This window comes from Botrytis cinerea, chromosome 10 (assembly GCF_000143535.2).
Source record: "Botrytis cinerea B05.10 chromosome 10, complete sequence".
NCBI lineage: Eukaryota > Fungi > Ascomycota > Leotiomycetes > Helotiales > Sclerotiniaceae > Botrytis > Botrytis cinerea.
In genome coordinates, this window is record NC_037319.1 from 399,248 (window position 1) to 416,216 (window position 16,969).

General features: G+C 42.5%; 5 protein-coding genes across 5 annotated transcripts; 4 read left to right on the plus strand and 1 right to left on the minus strand.

Moving 5' to 3' along the window:
• Nucleotides 1–1,403: 1,403 nt before the first annotated feature.
• Nucleotides 1,404–2,716, plus strand: BCIN_10g00970 (hypothetical protein). The gene is made up of 2 exons (XM_024695426.1): nucleotides 1,404–2,007; nucleotides 2,059–2,716. Exons 1-2 carry the CDS (start codon nucleotides 1,695–1,697, stop codon nucleotides 2,418–2,420), a joined length of 675 nt encoding a protein of 224 aa, XP_024551220.1. The 5' UTR covers nucleotides 1,404–1,694; the 3' UTR covers nucleotides 2,421–2,716.
• Nucleotides 2,717–2,762: 46 nt separating this feature from the next.
• BCIN_10g00980 (hypothetical protein) lies at nucleotides 2,763–4,723 on the plus strand. The gene is made up of 3 exons (XM_001555716.2): nucleotides 2,763–3,651; nucleotides 3,741–4,138; nucleotides 4,201–4,723. Exons 1-3 carry the CDS (start codon nucleotides 2,846–2,848, stop codon nucleotides 4,509–4,511), a joined length of 1,515 nt encoding a protein of 504 aa, XP_001555766.1. The 5' UTR covers nucleotides 2,763–2,845; the 3' UTR covers nucleotides 4,512–4,723.
• Nucleotides 4,724–4,748: 25 nt separating this feature from the next.
• On the minus strand, nucleotides 4,749–5,929 carry Bcnat3. Its single transcript, XM_001555715.2, has one exon. The coding sequence runs from the start codon at nucleotides 5,735–5,737 to the stop codon at nucleotides 5,150–5,152; it is 588 nt and encodes a 195-aa protein (XP_001555765.1). The 5' UTR covers nucleotides 5,738–5,929; the 3' UTR covers nucleotides 4,749–5,149.
• Nucleotides 5,930–5,985: 56 nt separating this feature from the next.
• On the plus strand, nucleotides 5,986–9,144 carry BCIN_10g01000 (hypothetical protein). Its single transcript, XM_001555714.2, has 2 exons — nucleotides 5,986–7,441; nucleotides 7,541–9,144. Exons 1-2 carry the CDS (start codon nucleotides 6,759–6,761, stop codon nucleotides 8,049–8,051), a joined length of 1,194 nt encoding a protein of 397 aa, XP_001555764.1. The 5' UTR covers nucleotides 5,986–6,758; the 3' UTR covers nucleotides 8,052–9,144.
• A 4,575-nt stretch (nucleotides 9,145–13,719) lies between these two features.
• On the plus strand, nucleotides 13,720–15,488 carry BCIN_10g01010 (hypothetical protein). Its single transcript, XM_001555711.2, has 2 exons — nucleotides 13,720–13,869; nucleotides 13,989–15,488. Exon 2 carries the CDS (start codon nucleotides 14,208–14,210, stop codon nucleotides 15,264–15,266), a length of 1,059 nt encoding a protein of 352 aa, XP_001555761.2. The 5' UTR covers nucleotides 13,720–13,869; nucleotides 13,989–14,207; the 3' UTR covers nucleotides 15,267–15,488.
• Nucleotides 15,489–16,969: the final 1,481 nt, after the last annotated feature.

Below are 16,969 nucleotides of genomic sequence, written 5' to 3' on the forward strand. Positions count from 1 at the left end.
GGGGTCTCATTTTGATGCTGTTGTATAACCGCGCATTACGACTGGAGTACCATCAACTCCGTATCCCAAGATTGTTCATTCGCTTTGAGGTTCCTATAGATTGGTCCTGACTGTCAAGTGTAAAGATTCTTATGCGGGTATTGTGCATTTATTTGTGCACCATGACGCGTCCACGAAAATAAAGGCTGAAGTTGTTTGGATCGTGATCAAACTTCTAGCATTGAAGTTTTCGTTTGTTTGGAATGTGTGGCGGTCCCTGAATTGAGAGCTCACTTGATCTCTCATAGATGATATTTTTTCGATTGTTCAATTGAAGGACGGTGGCAAGATACGATCGAGGTGGCGTACCCCTCTGTGATCGAGGACCAATTCCTTTTAGTTTTTCTCTGATCTTGTGTTTTTTTATCCTGAGATTTCGGCGCCTCTGAACTTGAAAGGCGTCATGAAGGTAGACTTAGCCTATCAACCCTTGTCAGCCAAACACGTTCTTGTGCTCTTTCCCAGCAACTCGGACTATCACGATCAGATTCAAATCACGTTGAGATTCCTTTTTGATGGAGCAGTTGGAAGTACAAACCACCCAAATCCAACAAGGATGAATCTGCCGTGGCTGGAACCGTGAGGGAGGGGAAGCATCCTACCCGGCAACGCGATGTTACATGCCAGATGCAGATGCGGGCTACAGTTGAAGCAATATTCGAAAGACGTTGTACTTGAAAGTCATAACCCGCAGACACATCGATAGATTCTTTTCCTTGTACCCAAAATACTCGCAGAAATATTGACACGTTACTATATCAAGAGGATTTCTGAGTAGCTGGACTGAAGCGGCGAATAAAGATACCTCCTATGTTGGGGATGAAAATGATTATTGGGAGGGGGAGAGGAAGAGGAAGAGGAAGAGGAAAGAGAGAGGAACAGATTTGAGATTATTTTCGACCAAAGAGGTTTCATTGTGTCACGGTCAAAATAATGCTGTCGGTCTGTGCACGGAGAAGTGTCCGTCGATTTTATCATGACCACATTAAAAGTTGTGTGCCACTTCAACCAACAACTTCAACTTGTTACAATTCCTTGCTGGAAATTTCGACGGCTTTCATCATAGTACCTTTCTTATTGTTAACATCGAACACTTGATTCGAAAATGCTCAAGAAAGACGAGCAGCTTTCAGTGCTTCTATACACAAGTGGCCTGCAGTAGGCTGTGAGGTTGACTTGTTTATAACCTTAACTTCTCAAATGAGGGCCGTCGTTATTTATACACCTATACCCAGATGTATGAGCATCGACACCGCTTTCTCAGCGGCCTTCGAACGAACTTTCGGAGTTCGGAGTTCGTCGTCACTTATCCAATGCCTCACGGAGTACGAACCAAAGAAGATGGCAATCTGCTCCCGCTTTTTGCGTCGGCGTGTGTCATCTTTTGGCTTAGTCACTGCAGTCAGCAACAATTAGACGACGAGGCAACTGGACATGTAAGAATTCATACAGGCCGACGAAGACCTCAATCTGATGTTAATACGCGTCACTTATTACTTGCATGGATTGGTAATAGATAACGAACAGTCCAACGGGTAGCTGTGCCGCTTTGCTATAAGTACGAAGATAATGTATGATATTGACCACTCTCGCCAAACTTCTTTCCAACAACTCATTCCCATCGCCGCGCAAAGTTTTACTCCCAGTAGACAATCATGCATCTCAGACTATTGAAGAGGGATGACTTGCCCGCTCTGGCTGATCTCGGAACTGAAGCATTTCGTGATGACAGTTTACAAACCATACTTTTTCCTCCCGAAGCTGTCGCAAATGGTTCCCTCCGTCGAAGTATCAATCTACGCATACGAAAACGTCTTGTTGAAGCCGGCACGCATTGTTATGTCTCGATGAGCGATGAGGATGATGAATTCTGGTCTGGTACCCCTGAGTTGCTTGGCTACGCTTTTTGGACGAGAGTGGGAAAGAGCGAAGCGGCGAAGAAGTGGCAAACTGATACTTTATTTTCGAGTATGATCTCTCCTACTTTCTATTTGGTCAATCCACTAATCATAAAAACAGAATTGGAAAGAACGTTGATAGGAGCAGAAATGTGGTATTCTGAATACTTCCTTGATCGCGATCGGCCTTGGGATAAAATCCATTACATGAGAAATCTATCGATTGATCATTTTGGATCGATTCCAGAGTATTTGGAGTTAGCTGCATTAGCAGTGCATCCTAAATTTCATCGTCGTGGTATTGGTGGAATGATGCTCAGATATGGAATTGATTTGGCTCAAAAAGAACAAGTTCCCCTTGTACTCGAAGCTTCTCGTGCTGGAACTCTGCTATATACGAAAAATGGTTTCAGAGAAACTGGAAGAACAGAAATGTTTCCGGAAGTGATAGTAGTCGCTATGCAATTAGATCCAAAAATTTGATTGTCTATCGATTGGGGGGTTGAAAAGAATTAGATATGTTTAGTGACCATGTATTTCATGGAAGACCTCTTGGCTAGCAATCTATTTCTCCTTCTATACTTCTTGATTGCATTGCAATATTTCTCCAACCACCATTAGTTTGTCAATTCACTCTCACAAAAGCTTCTTGGATGGAAGGTCCGAATATGCCAGCTTTAGACTCTAGCTACAATTTATACTTTAAGAATTCCGTCACACAAGCTCGGTGATGTCTCCATCTAGAATACCACCGATAGCCTTTTATGTTTTTTTAAGCATTTCAAACTTTCACAGATGGGCGAAAGTCACAGAGTACTTTCCCACGCAGTTTTGTTTACTTTATATATCCTTCTTCTATACATCAGTCAGCTTCACTCTCAATTTTTACCCGATAGCCATTCTCAAAAATGACTTCCTATATGAGAAAGCACTGTAAAGCAATTAGTCGGCGCATGTCTGAGGTGCCAAGTTTGAAGACAATGTCAGAGATGAAGTTGTCCATAAAAACAACCCCTCTCGAAGAACCAAACCGAGATGAAGTAGCCCAAGAAGTCCAAAGGTCCCAGGACTTGCAGCTTTCTCGAAATGCGAATTCTGAGAATACTCTCAAGAATGCCACCACTTCCAAGAACAAAAAGACCAACATAACAGCTTCTCTGCTCCAAAAATCCAGGGACTCAAGCTCAAACTCTTCCGAATCAACCATTATCAATACAGCTAGCTCACCCATCCCCTCCACATCCCTTTCATCCACCATTCCGACCACCACCACCACCAAATCCAACAAAAACGGTCCCGATGAAAAATACCAAATCAACACTCACCTGCTCTTCGAATCATCTTTCCCGGGCCACACATTCATCTCAGTGCATCTCCAACGCCTCCAACACGGTATCTATTCCGATGTCAATCTCCACACCAAACATACCTTACACGTAACATTCATCGCTCTCAGCTTCATATTCCATCCCTCTACCCCCACGCACCGTTTTGAAAGCGCAGTGATCGATATCCAAGTCCGTGACAAGCGAGGAAATATGAGATTTCTAAAATATGCGCCGCACCAAGCATATGGGAAAATAAGCACCGAGAGTTTGAAGTGGAATTTTCAGCTGGGGGCTTCGCTGGGGGTAACACAGGGACCAGCAAATGTATGCGTGAAGCCGAGTATTGGGGAGGAGAAAAGTAAAGTCGTGGGGACGATGATGAAGATGTACGTTTTCCTTTCTTTCCGCTTTTGCTGGGTTTTCTTTCTTTTTTTTTTGTAGTTGAGTCGTTGATTATGTATACATGTGTGTAAAGACAAGGTTCCACACGCAGCACTTTTCACCATTCTACTCGGTATCCGGATACGCTGCTCCATTTTTCGCTCGAGGAAAATGCCCAGCAGGAATCGGGACTTCCGCGTGAATTTACGTTTGTGTTTTTGCTTGAGAGGCCAAGTGAGAAACAATATCCGTCTGTTCATACCTTTCATTCTTCCAAGTTTGAAACACTTGAGCGTCGTATTTCTGAGAAACTGAAGAGTATGAGTGGGAGAGAAAAGAAAGATGGGGATGGAGATGGAAAATGCATGGAGTATAAATATGAAGATCTAGCTGGGGAGAAAAGAACGCCGAGATTGGAAGTTCAGAGGTTAGATGGGGATTTAGAGGAGATTTTCGGAGAGGTGGAATTTCAAATTGAGATTGAACCTAAAAGTTTGTTTTCTCTTCCCCATCTCCTTGTTTTCCTCTCCTATGCCCCTAACACAAATCCTCAGTATCCAACATACTCGCCCTCCCGTCTCTCCCCTCCCCGCTACCTACTATTTCTCGCACGATCGGTTCTATCCATAATAGCGCAGCACACACCGAAAGTACAAGAGTCCTCGGAGAAGTAGGCCAGAAATTTCCCACTGAGGGAACGCTAGATAGTATGGGAAAAGTTGAACATGAAGAGGCGATCGTGCATGGATTGTATAATTTTGCGAAGTTGGGAGGAGCGTTTGAGGAGCAGGTTAGTTTGCCGGGGGAGAGCGTAGGGAGTAGAGTGCCGGAGGTGGGTGGTGGGAGTAGTGGGGGTGGGAAATAGAAGGATGGGGTATGGTAAGGAAAACGGAAGAGGATAAAAGCGGTGGATGGCAGACTGTGGAAGTATATAAGAGAAACCTGCATGAAAAGACATGTGGATTGGATGAGCTAGTTTATAGGTAACGGGTGGTATAACGTATCTTGTACGAAACTTCATCTCATATCCCATATATCTTTAAGGAAAGCAAGTCATCAAATTGCATCGGTCATGCATACCTTCGCTCTGTCCTTAGATTTTTGTTTCATGATCATCTGCCATTCAAGAAAGTTCATCAATCAGTGATCGAGATCTTTCTTCGGACAGAAACCTAGGTTTGACGTCAAGCTAGAAAGCTGAAGATAACTCAATTCATTTTCGTGGATGTTTGAACATGTCGCGAAATGGTGGGCGGAAAAGAAAAGGCGACCTTATAATTGAATAAGCTCTATCTCCCATATAGATGTCACCCATCCGCATCCCCAGATGTTCATTGCCATAACTCTCGTATGCCTTAAAATCTCCCAAGGTAAATATTCAATCCTCCCCAGCCAGCAATACGGCGTGGTCTCTCGCGGGAGATATTAATCTCAACCGCCATCCTCAAACTCCACACATATCATCCTCGAATCAAAATTGGAACCCTATTCACATTTAACTCATCACCAGACATCCTCTGGCATAACCTCAAAACTCTCCCCATTTTCTCTAACATGTTTAAGATTCTTATCCCTCCTCAATGGTTTTCGCATATCATACGCATCCTCCCCCTCTCCCTCGTCCACCTCTTCTCCCCCCACAAACTCATTGTAGTATCCTTTAACCGTCCTGAAAACACTATATCCCAATCCTTTATAAAGTTCCTGCGCGATCATATTACTTTTCCTCACAAACAAATCCACAAACCAAGCATCATATTCTTCTCCTCCTTTCTCCAAGACTTGAGACAAAGTCCTCGCAAGCCCCAATCGTCGCGCGGAGGGAGAAACGGTGAGAGCAGTAATATGGGCGTGCCATGGCAGGTAATGCGGAGACTGTGAGAGAAGCATGGACTGTGGAGATGATTCTGTTTTGCCCATTATGTAGCCGGTGATAGCAGAAGAGGGGGAGAGCGCGACGGTAAAGAGATGTGGCCATCGTGCTAGATAGGAGAAATAGAAACTGAGATCGTAGGTTTCAGTCAAGGGGTCGAGGTTTGTAGGATTAAATTTCAGGACATCCAGAGCGGAAAAAGGGCGGAGGGTTGTCATTTTGATGAAGGGTAGTGGATTGATGGTTCTTGAATTGATGTCAGGGTGGTAATTCTTAGGCTGCTTGGGGTTCTGATCAATGATGTTGTCCCCAAAGGACTGTTGTGTTGTAGAGTGTACGATGTATCAGGGTTTGGTATATCTTGTGAGAAATTTGGAGAGTATGATGAGTCGTGGGAGGATTCAAGCGTCATGGAAGATAGTTTGGAGCCACAGCACAACTCAAAACCATAAACCAAAAATATATTGCCATTTGTCACCGCTATCATCAAGTACCGAACGCCGATGATATTGCGGCACATCAAAAATCGACCGTCGCAAGGAACTTGCTTGTCTATTGGTTTGGACTTTCGCCTTTTACACTTCCAAAACACCAAACTGATATGTTCAACTGAGGGAAGGCCAAAATGGAACAGTAGGTACGAATTCTTTCCTGTCAGCCGCGCAGATAGACGCCTCTCTCGCCTCGACCTACCTCATCGCCAAGTGTCACATCATCTGAGATAAGGATTAGACTTCCAGGGACCCATCAATCCTCCTCGCCAAACCATCTTGCACGGTGTTTTATTACTCTGCGCTGGTTCATAATAATCATAAAAGCGAGATTTGATATCACCTTGGGGGACTACCCTGTTGACCTTAACTGTCTATAACAAGGTTCAAGTGTCTTTGAGTTTCCACGTCGACAATACAGCGAAGAAGGAAAAGAAACATTGTTGTTTTACTAACCATCTATATTTGTGCGCGGAGTCATAATCACTCACTCATACCATTATACTACGACTCCTACGACTTTGCTACGGCTTTTTAGGAATACGAATATTGGTTCATATTGCAGATCGAAATAAATTCGTGTTAGGAAATCGAATAGGAGAGAATATATTACATACAACTGTGGGAAATCTATGCCACAACAAACAGAAGGAAAACATAGAAGCACACCACCGCATACGATTCTGAATCACGAAATTTCCTACAAACAATAGAAAGACCGAGAAGCTAAACTTCGATACCTCTCAAAATGCCTCCTTCACCACAAACTCCTAGGCATAGTCGACACCCTTCCGCACTGGATTTCTCACCCTCAACAATGAGCCATTCACGCAGACTTTCCAAATCTTCTATACATACACCAACTACACCAAATCATATGAGTCGAGAGTTTAGTAGTAGTGTTGATGGGGTTGGCATGGATGTACTTGGATCAGCGCAAAATGGAGGAAATGGACTTGGGAATCTAGCAGACGAATTAGCAGATGCATGGAGTGAGGACGAAGGAGAAATGGACGAAGCAGATCTTAATTTTCAAAACACCGCACCAGCCGATTCGGATAATGAGGATGCGGAAGGAGACAAAAATGCAGTGAGGGATAGTGGTGTAGACGTTACTAGTCCGAAAAAACAACATACAGTTATGAATTCAAATTCCACTTTGACACCTCCGACAGCCGGACATGGAAGAGTTCACGCCTTGGGCCATGCTAGGTCGCCGTCCGAATATGATGGGAGTGACTATGGAGGAGATTCGGATTTGGAGAGTCCGGCCTTTGGGCCGGCTTTATTGGCGAGAATGGATATGGTGGAGGGGTTGGCAAGGAGGGGTACGGAAAATAATGGGAGTCAAGCTGATGGAGTTGTTAAGAGGGTTATTGAGAGTTTGAAAGATTTGGGAGGTCAGTCTGGGGTCGAGGGAAATACTACTAGGTTTGTCACCCTTTCTGGATGTTCTATATCTTTCATTTGCCCCCTTTTGTCGGCGAAGATCACTTCATACTTCTGTAAAAATACTAACCCAAATAAAAGACTGGTAACAACCCATACAGCCCTTTCAACGCACCTCCTCCATCAAACCCGTCTCATCCAGAACCTTTCCCATCCCCTCTTCTCTCCTCTGTCCGCGCCGCCTACTCCGGAATTCATAGACACACTCCTCCCTCTTCTCGATACACTTAGCGATTCTATCCCTCGCCCTTCAACCCAATCACTTTCGTCAATTACCTCATTACATTCTCTAACCACTGATTTGATTCAAACGATAACATACCTGTCGGATACATTACACATGTCTAGACAAACTACAGTACAAGCATCAAGGAAATTGAAATCAGCAAAAGAATTGGTTGGCGAAATGAGAAGGGAAGAGGAGCTCAGAGAAGAAGGAGAGAAGTGGGTAGAACAAGGGGATTGGGAGAGGAGGCTGGGAGAAAGAGAATGCGCTGGGGTTTGTAGAGGGGTCGTTGGGGGATTTGAGCAGGTTTGTGAGGATTGGAGACGGAGATTAGTAGAGAGTGCTGGTGGTGAGGTGGGTGCTTGAGATGGATGCTAGTATGAAAGAGTTCATGATGAAAGGCACACAGATGCTGAGGAGAAAGTACACCCGCGCCGAATGGATAACAAAATTCAAGGCAAGAGCACACAAAGTGCGAGATGTGGATAAACATAGAGACGAGAAGTTATTCTAAACACCAGACCGAATAGAGAAACGGGTTCAGGTCGGGCGCTTGGATGGATATCCGGATAGATAGTCGGTTGACTGGTTGGCTGGCTGGCTCACCACTTGGATGGATGGATTCACGGATGGATAATATAGAAGGCGCGAAGATAAATAGACAGATGAGCCTTTCTTCTCGTCAAATAAAAATATAAATACAGATTAAAACTTATGACTTTTTTGTACACATGGATTGACAGAGGGGGAAAGGTAGCTACTTTTAGTGAAGTAAAGTGATTCGTCTGGATGAGGGGAGAAAAGGGGGTTTACAGGTGAATTTAGCATCTCCGAAGTCGGGCAAAGGGTTTGAGGCGAATGGTATGAAAGGTTTCGAGCGGAGAGCTGGGATAGTTACCGCCGATCAGACACTTCTGAAGATATTGCAGACGCCTGTGGTGGGTACGGCGATTCTTTAAACTCGTTCAGAGGCGGCAGAGATGGGGGATAGGGGATCAGAGAAGACTTGAGAGAATACATGTCATTGATACAACCGAAAAGTCGAAATGGGAAGTGTTAGCGAGTGCTAGCGAAGCGAACTGAGGGAGTGGCAGCAAGCATGGTACTTGAGAATTACGATGGGAGTTTCGTGAGTGATGATGAATCATGTTTTTCATGACCGTGTCATCACTCCGCGGTTTTTGGTTGGACTTGTAAATGAGTCTACAGTCTGATTTTTTGATTCTAGAGTTCGAGGTTTGGAATTGGAGGGATGTGTAATGCGTAAGGTACCTCGTTCTATATGTTCTTCACGGCGTTGATTATTCATGTGTAGGAGACTTTAAGGAGGTTAATTTTGAGTGAGGAAGATTTTGTGAAGCTAAAGTTTGGTAGCTGGAATGAAGAATAGGGAATGGGGAGTTGAAGGGTTGGATTAAAGGGAGTGGGGTGAAGTAGCGCAAAATGAATGATTTAATCAGAAATGCTCCATGTTATGTGCTCTTTACTATACAGAATACTCTGTCATATGGGATATGGCTTGGTCGTCGCCAATTCCTAGATAGGCATGGTGAATAGTCCAAGATGATTGTTCTCGTGTACGTACAAGCTCGATCCTAAAGTCCTGGGGAGCTATAAAGTCTCCCTAGTATCCAAGAGCGATTTCAACAGCATCATAAAACATGACCAAAACATTAGGAAGTACGAGACTCTTTCTATGGCGTGCTGAATTCTGTGTTAGGCTAGAAGATATGGTACCTGAATGGAAAGAGAAATATGAAGGGCAGGGGCTCTTTCTCATGGTTTGACTGTGGCGTGAGAAGAATAAGGGTTGCATAACAACAAAAGTCTACTTTATCGGAAATAATAGACGATAGTCAAAGAGGAAGTGACAACAAAGATTCTAGAAAAAAAGAAAATCCTGTTAGGGCATCAATGGGTCTACTCCTCATGTTGCCCCTGAACGAATATAATGTCTGCAGGACGTCCTGGCAACTCAGATGTTTTACCCATAGTGGGGCTCAGCTGTTGTTTTGCTGACTTACTGGATTTCTTTTGCTACGACGCTTCTTTTTTTAGCTAGAGATCGAGAAGTTCACTGGGAAATAGAAGGGCTGAACAGGTTGAGTGGTCGGAATCATTAGCTGGCTATTGTGAAATCACGCGGGTGGATGAATCGGGTGATTAGGAGCATCCCGCCTACATCCCTATATAATTGCTAGTTCACTACTCTCTTTACTCAATTCACTATCTATCATGATCTCTACCGTGCTTGCACTACATTAATCAAGAGTATTGTATCCCCTTGGTGGTGGATATAGAAGCAAAAGGATATCAGTTGCATGTTCTCCATTATGAGATGATGAGATTATGAGAATACAGGCGCATGAAAGATATGGAGTGCGTCTTTTGAAAAAGAAGTTTTTTATTTACAGTATACAGACTTTGTTTGTACTGGGAAAAGGCTAAGATGGGGGATTTGAGACGGCAAGATCGGAGGGGGAAAAGAAATTGGTATATGGCAATAGGTGAGAGTGGTAGTGAGTTCTGCCACAATCAAGAACAGCAGCAATAACTGGAGATGTAAATCAAAGTCCACCAAGATGAGACGAGTAATACATGATAATGCCATACATCCATCATTTGTTCCTATGCAGATGCCATTATCAAGGTGGTATAGCATTGATTCTTTATGAGACAAAGTGCTGCTGCATGATAAACTTCTCCATCTTGGCTTTGGTGTGTTGCGCTGTTTCTCTTTACTTCTCGAGGCGTTTTGTATTTCGAAGTTGGGAGCTTCAAGCTTGCGGTGAATACAGGTAGATAAGATGTAACGTGATGGTAGTCGATCGCGTTAGTATAGCTATATGGTTCACTTATCAGTCGTACTAGAGCCTTATGATTAGTTTCAAAGAATTCCTTGGGGATCGAGATTTTTCACATCCATGTTTCTCAAGTCCAAGGATTGATACAGTCATATGGACATCGGAAGCTCTGATCCTGAAAGACAGATGATGTTTAATAATATGTATCGATTAGAGTTAACCGATGAATAGACGGGCTTGAGAGCAGATCTTGGAGAGAAAAATGGAAATTTAGGAGAGAGAATGAGATTGGTGAGCGAGTGATGAGATGAATTGGACTGCGTTTCAACAACGGCTTTCAACGTCTCTCTCAACAGCAATTTTGGAAAAATGGGGACAGTATTATGGAAACCAAATGAGAGTCAACCTCTACTGCCTACTCGGCACTATCCTCCCTCTTGCTTCTATCAAACATTCTCAACACAGGATCTCATGTCATAATTGAACAATCTTCAGATTTCCACCAGACTTCTAAGTTTCTTCCATGCCCTCTTTAAACTTTCTGCAAAGTTCTTATCAACAAGAACATCACGAACACTTGATAAATGCTACAAATTTGAATGTAGACGTTATGTAGCTGGACTTCAGCTGCTGGTGCGAGATTTAGTTATTTCACTGTACCTTGTAAAGGAATCCACATTCCCCTTTACTTATTCACGAAATATTACAGTGTGACTCCAGCTTACTTTTCATTTCCCTCCCTCTTCTCAAAGGTGTCTAGCAATGTTGATATTAAACAATGGCTTCGACTGAGAATAATAAACCTACAGGAACAAACTCCAGCAGTCAACCCATGATTTCAAGAGTTGATCAATAAAGAATTTCGATCGTTGAAGTGCATCTTCATATTATGAGCTGGAACTATCTTTATAAGACCCTTTCAATGCAACTATCTCAAAGGATTCATCTCAAGACTCTCATGGAGAAATTCACTCCTCTAAAAGGTGCTCACAACTGACCAAACAGTTGATTAACATACCCAGAATGATTCATTGCCTCCTCTTTTAGCCTCAATCAATTGATATCTCCTTTTACGGAGACTATTTAGATCATCTTTCGTGACAAATCCTTCTACTCGTGTTCCATAAGTCACATAAATGCCTGCCGGCTTATCTTCCAAGATGGATTTAGATCATTCGCATAGCAAGGGGTCGTTTTTCGTGTCTCCAACAGCGATAGACTGAAACCTCTTCAACTTCATTGCTATACTACGTCTTGTAAAAAGCAAATAACTGTCCCTCAAACTTCTCGCTTAATCTGAATGAGAATAATATAGTCATTCCCGCAACAAGAGGCTCGAATGGCAGCTTGGATTTCTCGTGTATTCCAAGATGATTCATAACATCAAAAAGGCTTCGCATAATTTGTTATTCCAGACACATGTTGCAGCTTCAATTTGGGCACCCTTTAACTTCAATTCTTCGCTCCCCAAATCTCTGCTGAACAGAAAAAAGCGTGGGCGAAATGGTTCTCTTTATACTAGTGATCGAAAAAGATTCTGGCATGGCAGCCCTTACAATCCCTCTCAATCCAGCATACACAAGATAAGTGAAGGTGAAGTTTGTATATTGAATCCAGTTTAGTCCAAAGTGCTGTATTAATCCTATCAATGACAACTATTAATTGTAATGTTAAAGCTCGAGGTTTGAGAACCACAAATGATCTATGCTTACAAATCATTAGAGCAAAGCTAAACCATTCGGGTTAATAAAGATTCCTGCTACCGCTGCACAGACCATAGACGCAGACATCTCTTCTTCAATTTATTCAGCATTTTCCACTGCACTGATAATTCACTTTTATCGAGCAAGCGATGGGAACAGGCACTGCTCATTGCCAGCACATGGCTATCTTCACCATTTGGTCTTCTGACTCCTGATCTCTCTACATCCTGATCCCCGACTTCTTGTCTCTATGTGTTGCTAATGAGAACTCGTTTAGAATCATAAAATTCACTTTCAATGTATTATGGACAGCAGTACTATGAAAGGAAAACCTTTGTCAGTGGACATTGGGAAACAAGCAATAAAAGATGTGAGAACAATAATAAGAATGTAGAAGCAGAACTTGTACAGTGGTGAATGAAAATCAAAAGTTTCAAGCAAGCTGGACAGCTTAGAGGCTGTTTATTAATGTTTCTATTTCCTCGCCCTTTCCTGTCAAATTCCGTTCTTCCGAGTCTTCTCCTTGTCTGAGCCAATTCTTTGTTGTTAAAGTGTTATTTCCGCTTGGGAATTAGAAATAGATAGTTGCATCTATTTCAACTTTCTCTCAAAGATCATATGAGAAATCAGCCTAGTGGGACTAGCAACCTTACATGAACCTTTTGTAGTTTAGAAATGCTTGAAGCACAACCGGATAGTTACCAATTTGTTCTTTGCTTAAGTTCTGCTAAGTTGAAATCAAAATAATTACACTTCGGGAGAGGTGTGGGTAAGCTACCCGGGTTCATGTGAGAGAGTCTTGTTGTAGGAATGGGTACATGTCAGATAATTGATTTGGAGTGATGTGTTTAACATGGTAATGTGATTGAGGATTTTTCTAGGGCTCACCGTGCCGAAAAGTCTTTTTGAAACATCTGATTTCTTCTTTCACATATGCTCTTGCTCTTTATGGTCTACATGAAGATACAATGCAAATACCCTACTCATATCCCGAAATTTGATTCCAACAGATGACAGTATCACTAGCATCCTAGCCACCAATCCGTTTGCTCCAAAAGAAATCTCAAAAGAAGAGACCTTTATTATTCTTTCATGCCTGTATTTAGACTGCAGACGGCATAATGCCTACGTTTGTATGTTTTGATTGACAAATTTGTTGTCTCGGGAGCTCAAAATGTGCACAGGGAGGTGCAAGTCTTTGTCTAAGAAAGACTTCTGGCATCCTGCTTAGCCCTTAATTCTGCAGTACAGCCGTCAGCATATCACTAATTCCATTCACTACTGTTCATACGGCTTTCTTTTGACTAAGTTTAGTGAGCAATTTTGGCTCCATGAATGGCTCGAGCGTCTTTGAAATGACCTTTTAAAGAATCCAGATTAACACCCCGAACTCAAACTAAAAACAATATTTCCAGTCAGGTACATCAACATCATCACAACCACCACCATTAACATACCACTGCCCCATCGCTACATTATCAATCCCGGGGATAAGCTTCCAATCTACCAATACTTGTTTCACCCCTCGGGTTAAAGGTTTACAGAATGATTCGACAAAACCTATTCATTTCGGCAATTTCGACCCGGCGATGCGTTGCTACCACCTGGAGATGGCACTGTGCCAAGTTTCATAGCAATACACAGAATCAATTCAATGTAGAGCAGGATGTAGAGCAGGTTAGTAACGATTTTTGAGCTTTGTATACACCTATATCATAAACATTATTTCTGTCTTCTTCAATCAACTTTGTTGTATGATCAGAAAAACAACAGTATGCTAATCATGAAGTCAATAGAAGACTACACCACAAGTACCCTATCGTCTAGTAGGAAGAGTTCCTCTTGGTTCTCAGAATATGAAAGAGCTGGAGTCAGACATTATTTTGATACAATCAAAGATCAGAGAAACTGTGAATGTTACACCATTGGTTCTTCATATGGATGCCTTCACATGCGAGAAAATACTTACGAATGACCCCACTCGTCACGAAAGAAAAATTGTCACGATCCATGAAATGCAAGCAGAGAGGCAGGAAATCAAACAGGCAATACAGGAATCCAAACAGGAAAGACAGATCTTAAGACAGACTTTATCGAAAGAAAGACAGGCTGCATGGATAGAAAGACAGGCTGCACGGAAAGAAAGACAGAAAGAAAGACAGGCTGCATGGAAAGAAAGACAGACGGCATCGAAAGAAAGACAGGCTGCATGGAAAGAAAGACAGAAAGAAAGACAGGCTGCATCGAAAGAAAGACAGACGGCATCGAAAGAAAGACAGCAATTGAGACACGAAAAGAAGGCTTTATCAGAAAGAAACCTGAAGTTGGAAGTAAGAATTGAAAATCTGGAAGATGACAAGAAACGACGACATGCTGGAGAAGTGGTTAACATCAGAGAAAAGTTGGCACGATTAGTTCTCTGTCACAAGATAAATAAACAACGCAAGCAGCAGTTAGATGATCCAAAGGATATCAAGGCTATGAAAGAAGATCGAAATTCGCTTGCACACGAAATCGATCTGTATACAACACTTGAACAAATGGCTACTCACCCCGGTCACTTTGATATCTGCTCCATCACAGTCTTTGGAGAAACACAGAATAAGATCCGAGAATTGCTTACGTGGGATGAGGATCGAGAGTGTAACGTTTACAATATCTTCAATGAGCGTGGTGATGCTTGGCACAATCAATTCGCTAATACCTGTATAGAGCCATTCAATAAGTGGCTGTCGGCAATATATGCACTTAAACGAACCGAATCAGCCATGTTGGAGAACCCATCTTCCTATCTCGAAAATTCCATTCAGAAACAAAAGGATGTGATCAAGGAATCAATTAGAGAATGGAAGGAAACCTTTTTAATGGACAAATCAAAAGAAGGATTGGCAACGTGGGTGTGCCAAGAGGCAATCAAGAAGGATTACAAAGACAGAGGATTGATAGACCGCATAGAAGCAGCGTTATTAAAAAGAGTTGTTTTGACTGGAAAATGTAAGAAGATTGAGGAGACTGAGGAGACTGAGGAGACTGTGGAGAGCAAGAGTGAGAAGACTAAGAAAGAAGGGAAGTGAGATCCCAACGCGAATATGGAGTAGAAAAGTCAGAAGTGAAGTGGTGGCAGGCTCAGGTGAGATTATGGTTGGGTAATGGGAGTTGTTTACATTGATTTACTCTGGCACTGGAGAGGAGAACAACGGTGAAGTGAGCTTTATGCTTGTTTGGGTTGGTTCTGTTATGGGGAGGCACCTCAAAATTAGATTTACTTTCACGAAATTTACAACACATTCCACTCACCCTTGATCCAACCAAATTTCAATCTCTGAAGCCCAAACTAGTATATTTTCAAAATTCATACCTCTGAGATGTGCAGCAAGATATGCAAGGAAAAGTATTTACGTGATGTAGATTTACCCCTGTGGAATTGGCAAAATCTTGGTCCAGTATTGGTAATAGTCTTATGAAGTTTTGCTGCCATTGCTACTATCGTAGTTTGCACTGAGTATTATCTGTGTCTTCGAATTGTGCGAAAATTCATCATTGATGACTAGCTGATTCTTAATAGTTCCCCTTCAAAGCACTGAGAAATATGCAGACTAACTTCTACCTCAGATTTCATGGTAGTTTTGGCCATCTGGTGGACGTAAGAGAACCGTGTCATCTTACAGCGTCAGTCACTAGCGGAATATAGTATTGAGGCCTATCTGGTCCTTATTGCTGCATCGATCCCCACTCTAAAGCCTCTCATTAATACGAGAACGTCACACACCAACCGAAGAAAATCGAATTATTGGACCAGTAGCCAGCGGAAAGTCAGTAAGAAAACCAAAAAAAGGGGACACGTTCTTTTCAATCACGTAACCCTCCTCCAGCGATGATATTATTAGCAAAGTACCCGCCACATACACCGCAAAAGCTGATGCATATCCAATGAAAGACCTAGACATCAGAGACGTTCAAACTGGTGGAGGGGTTGATCATAAGATTAGGAAAGAAACGACTATGTCTATCACTTATGAAAATGCTTCAACACTCGAAATTGGTCGTGCTGAAGGAAGCCGAAGTTCTCTCTAGCTAATCCGGTTGGGAAGGGTCTCCGGCAGAGCTTGATATCCATTGCTGAAAGGGTTTCTGCGTATCTGTATTTGCTCGTGTCTAAGGAAGGTCCATCTATTGAAAGTCAGCATTATAATCAATTAACTAAAGTTATTGTCCTCGCCGACTTTCTCTAACCTCACACATGACGTCATTTGATCAGCTCCGACACTCTTCCACTGCTACTTCTACTTCATAAGAGTGAAGTTTAGGATGGAAGTTAGTTCGCTTAAGTGGTAATCATCTCCGAAATAATATCAGGAACATAGCGCAATCATCCATGTTACAGTTGACAAGTTGTGGAAGGAGATATGGTTAATGAAAGGTAGGTGCTGTGGTGTACTCCTCGATTTGACGAAAAGCTTTGATACTAGAAAGCATTCTAATAAGAGCCTTAGGTGTATTAGGTAATCAAAGCGATTGATACACTAGTGATAGTCAACTCCATTTTACATACCGTAGCTTTTAGATGAATACGCACTATACTTAGGATCAAGTCGACAACCCATTCTCTACGTGTTTTCCAATGATCTACACAGAAAGTACCATGACACAAACTCTGCCCTAGTAGTAATCATGCAATAAAACTACCATCGCAAGCATTCATCATGTTCAAATCGCAAACACGGAATCCTCAAGTCATCATACCTATAATAAGCGACTAAAATTCCAAAGACTTGCG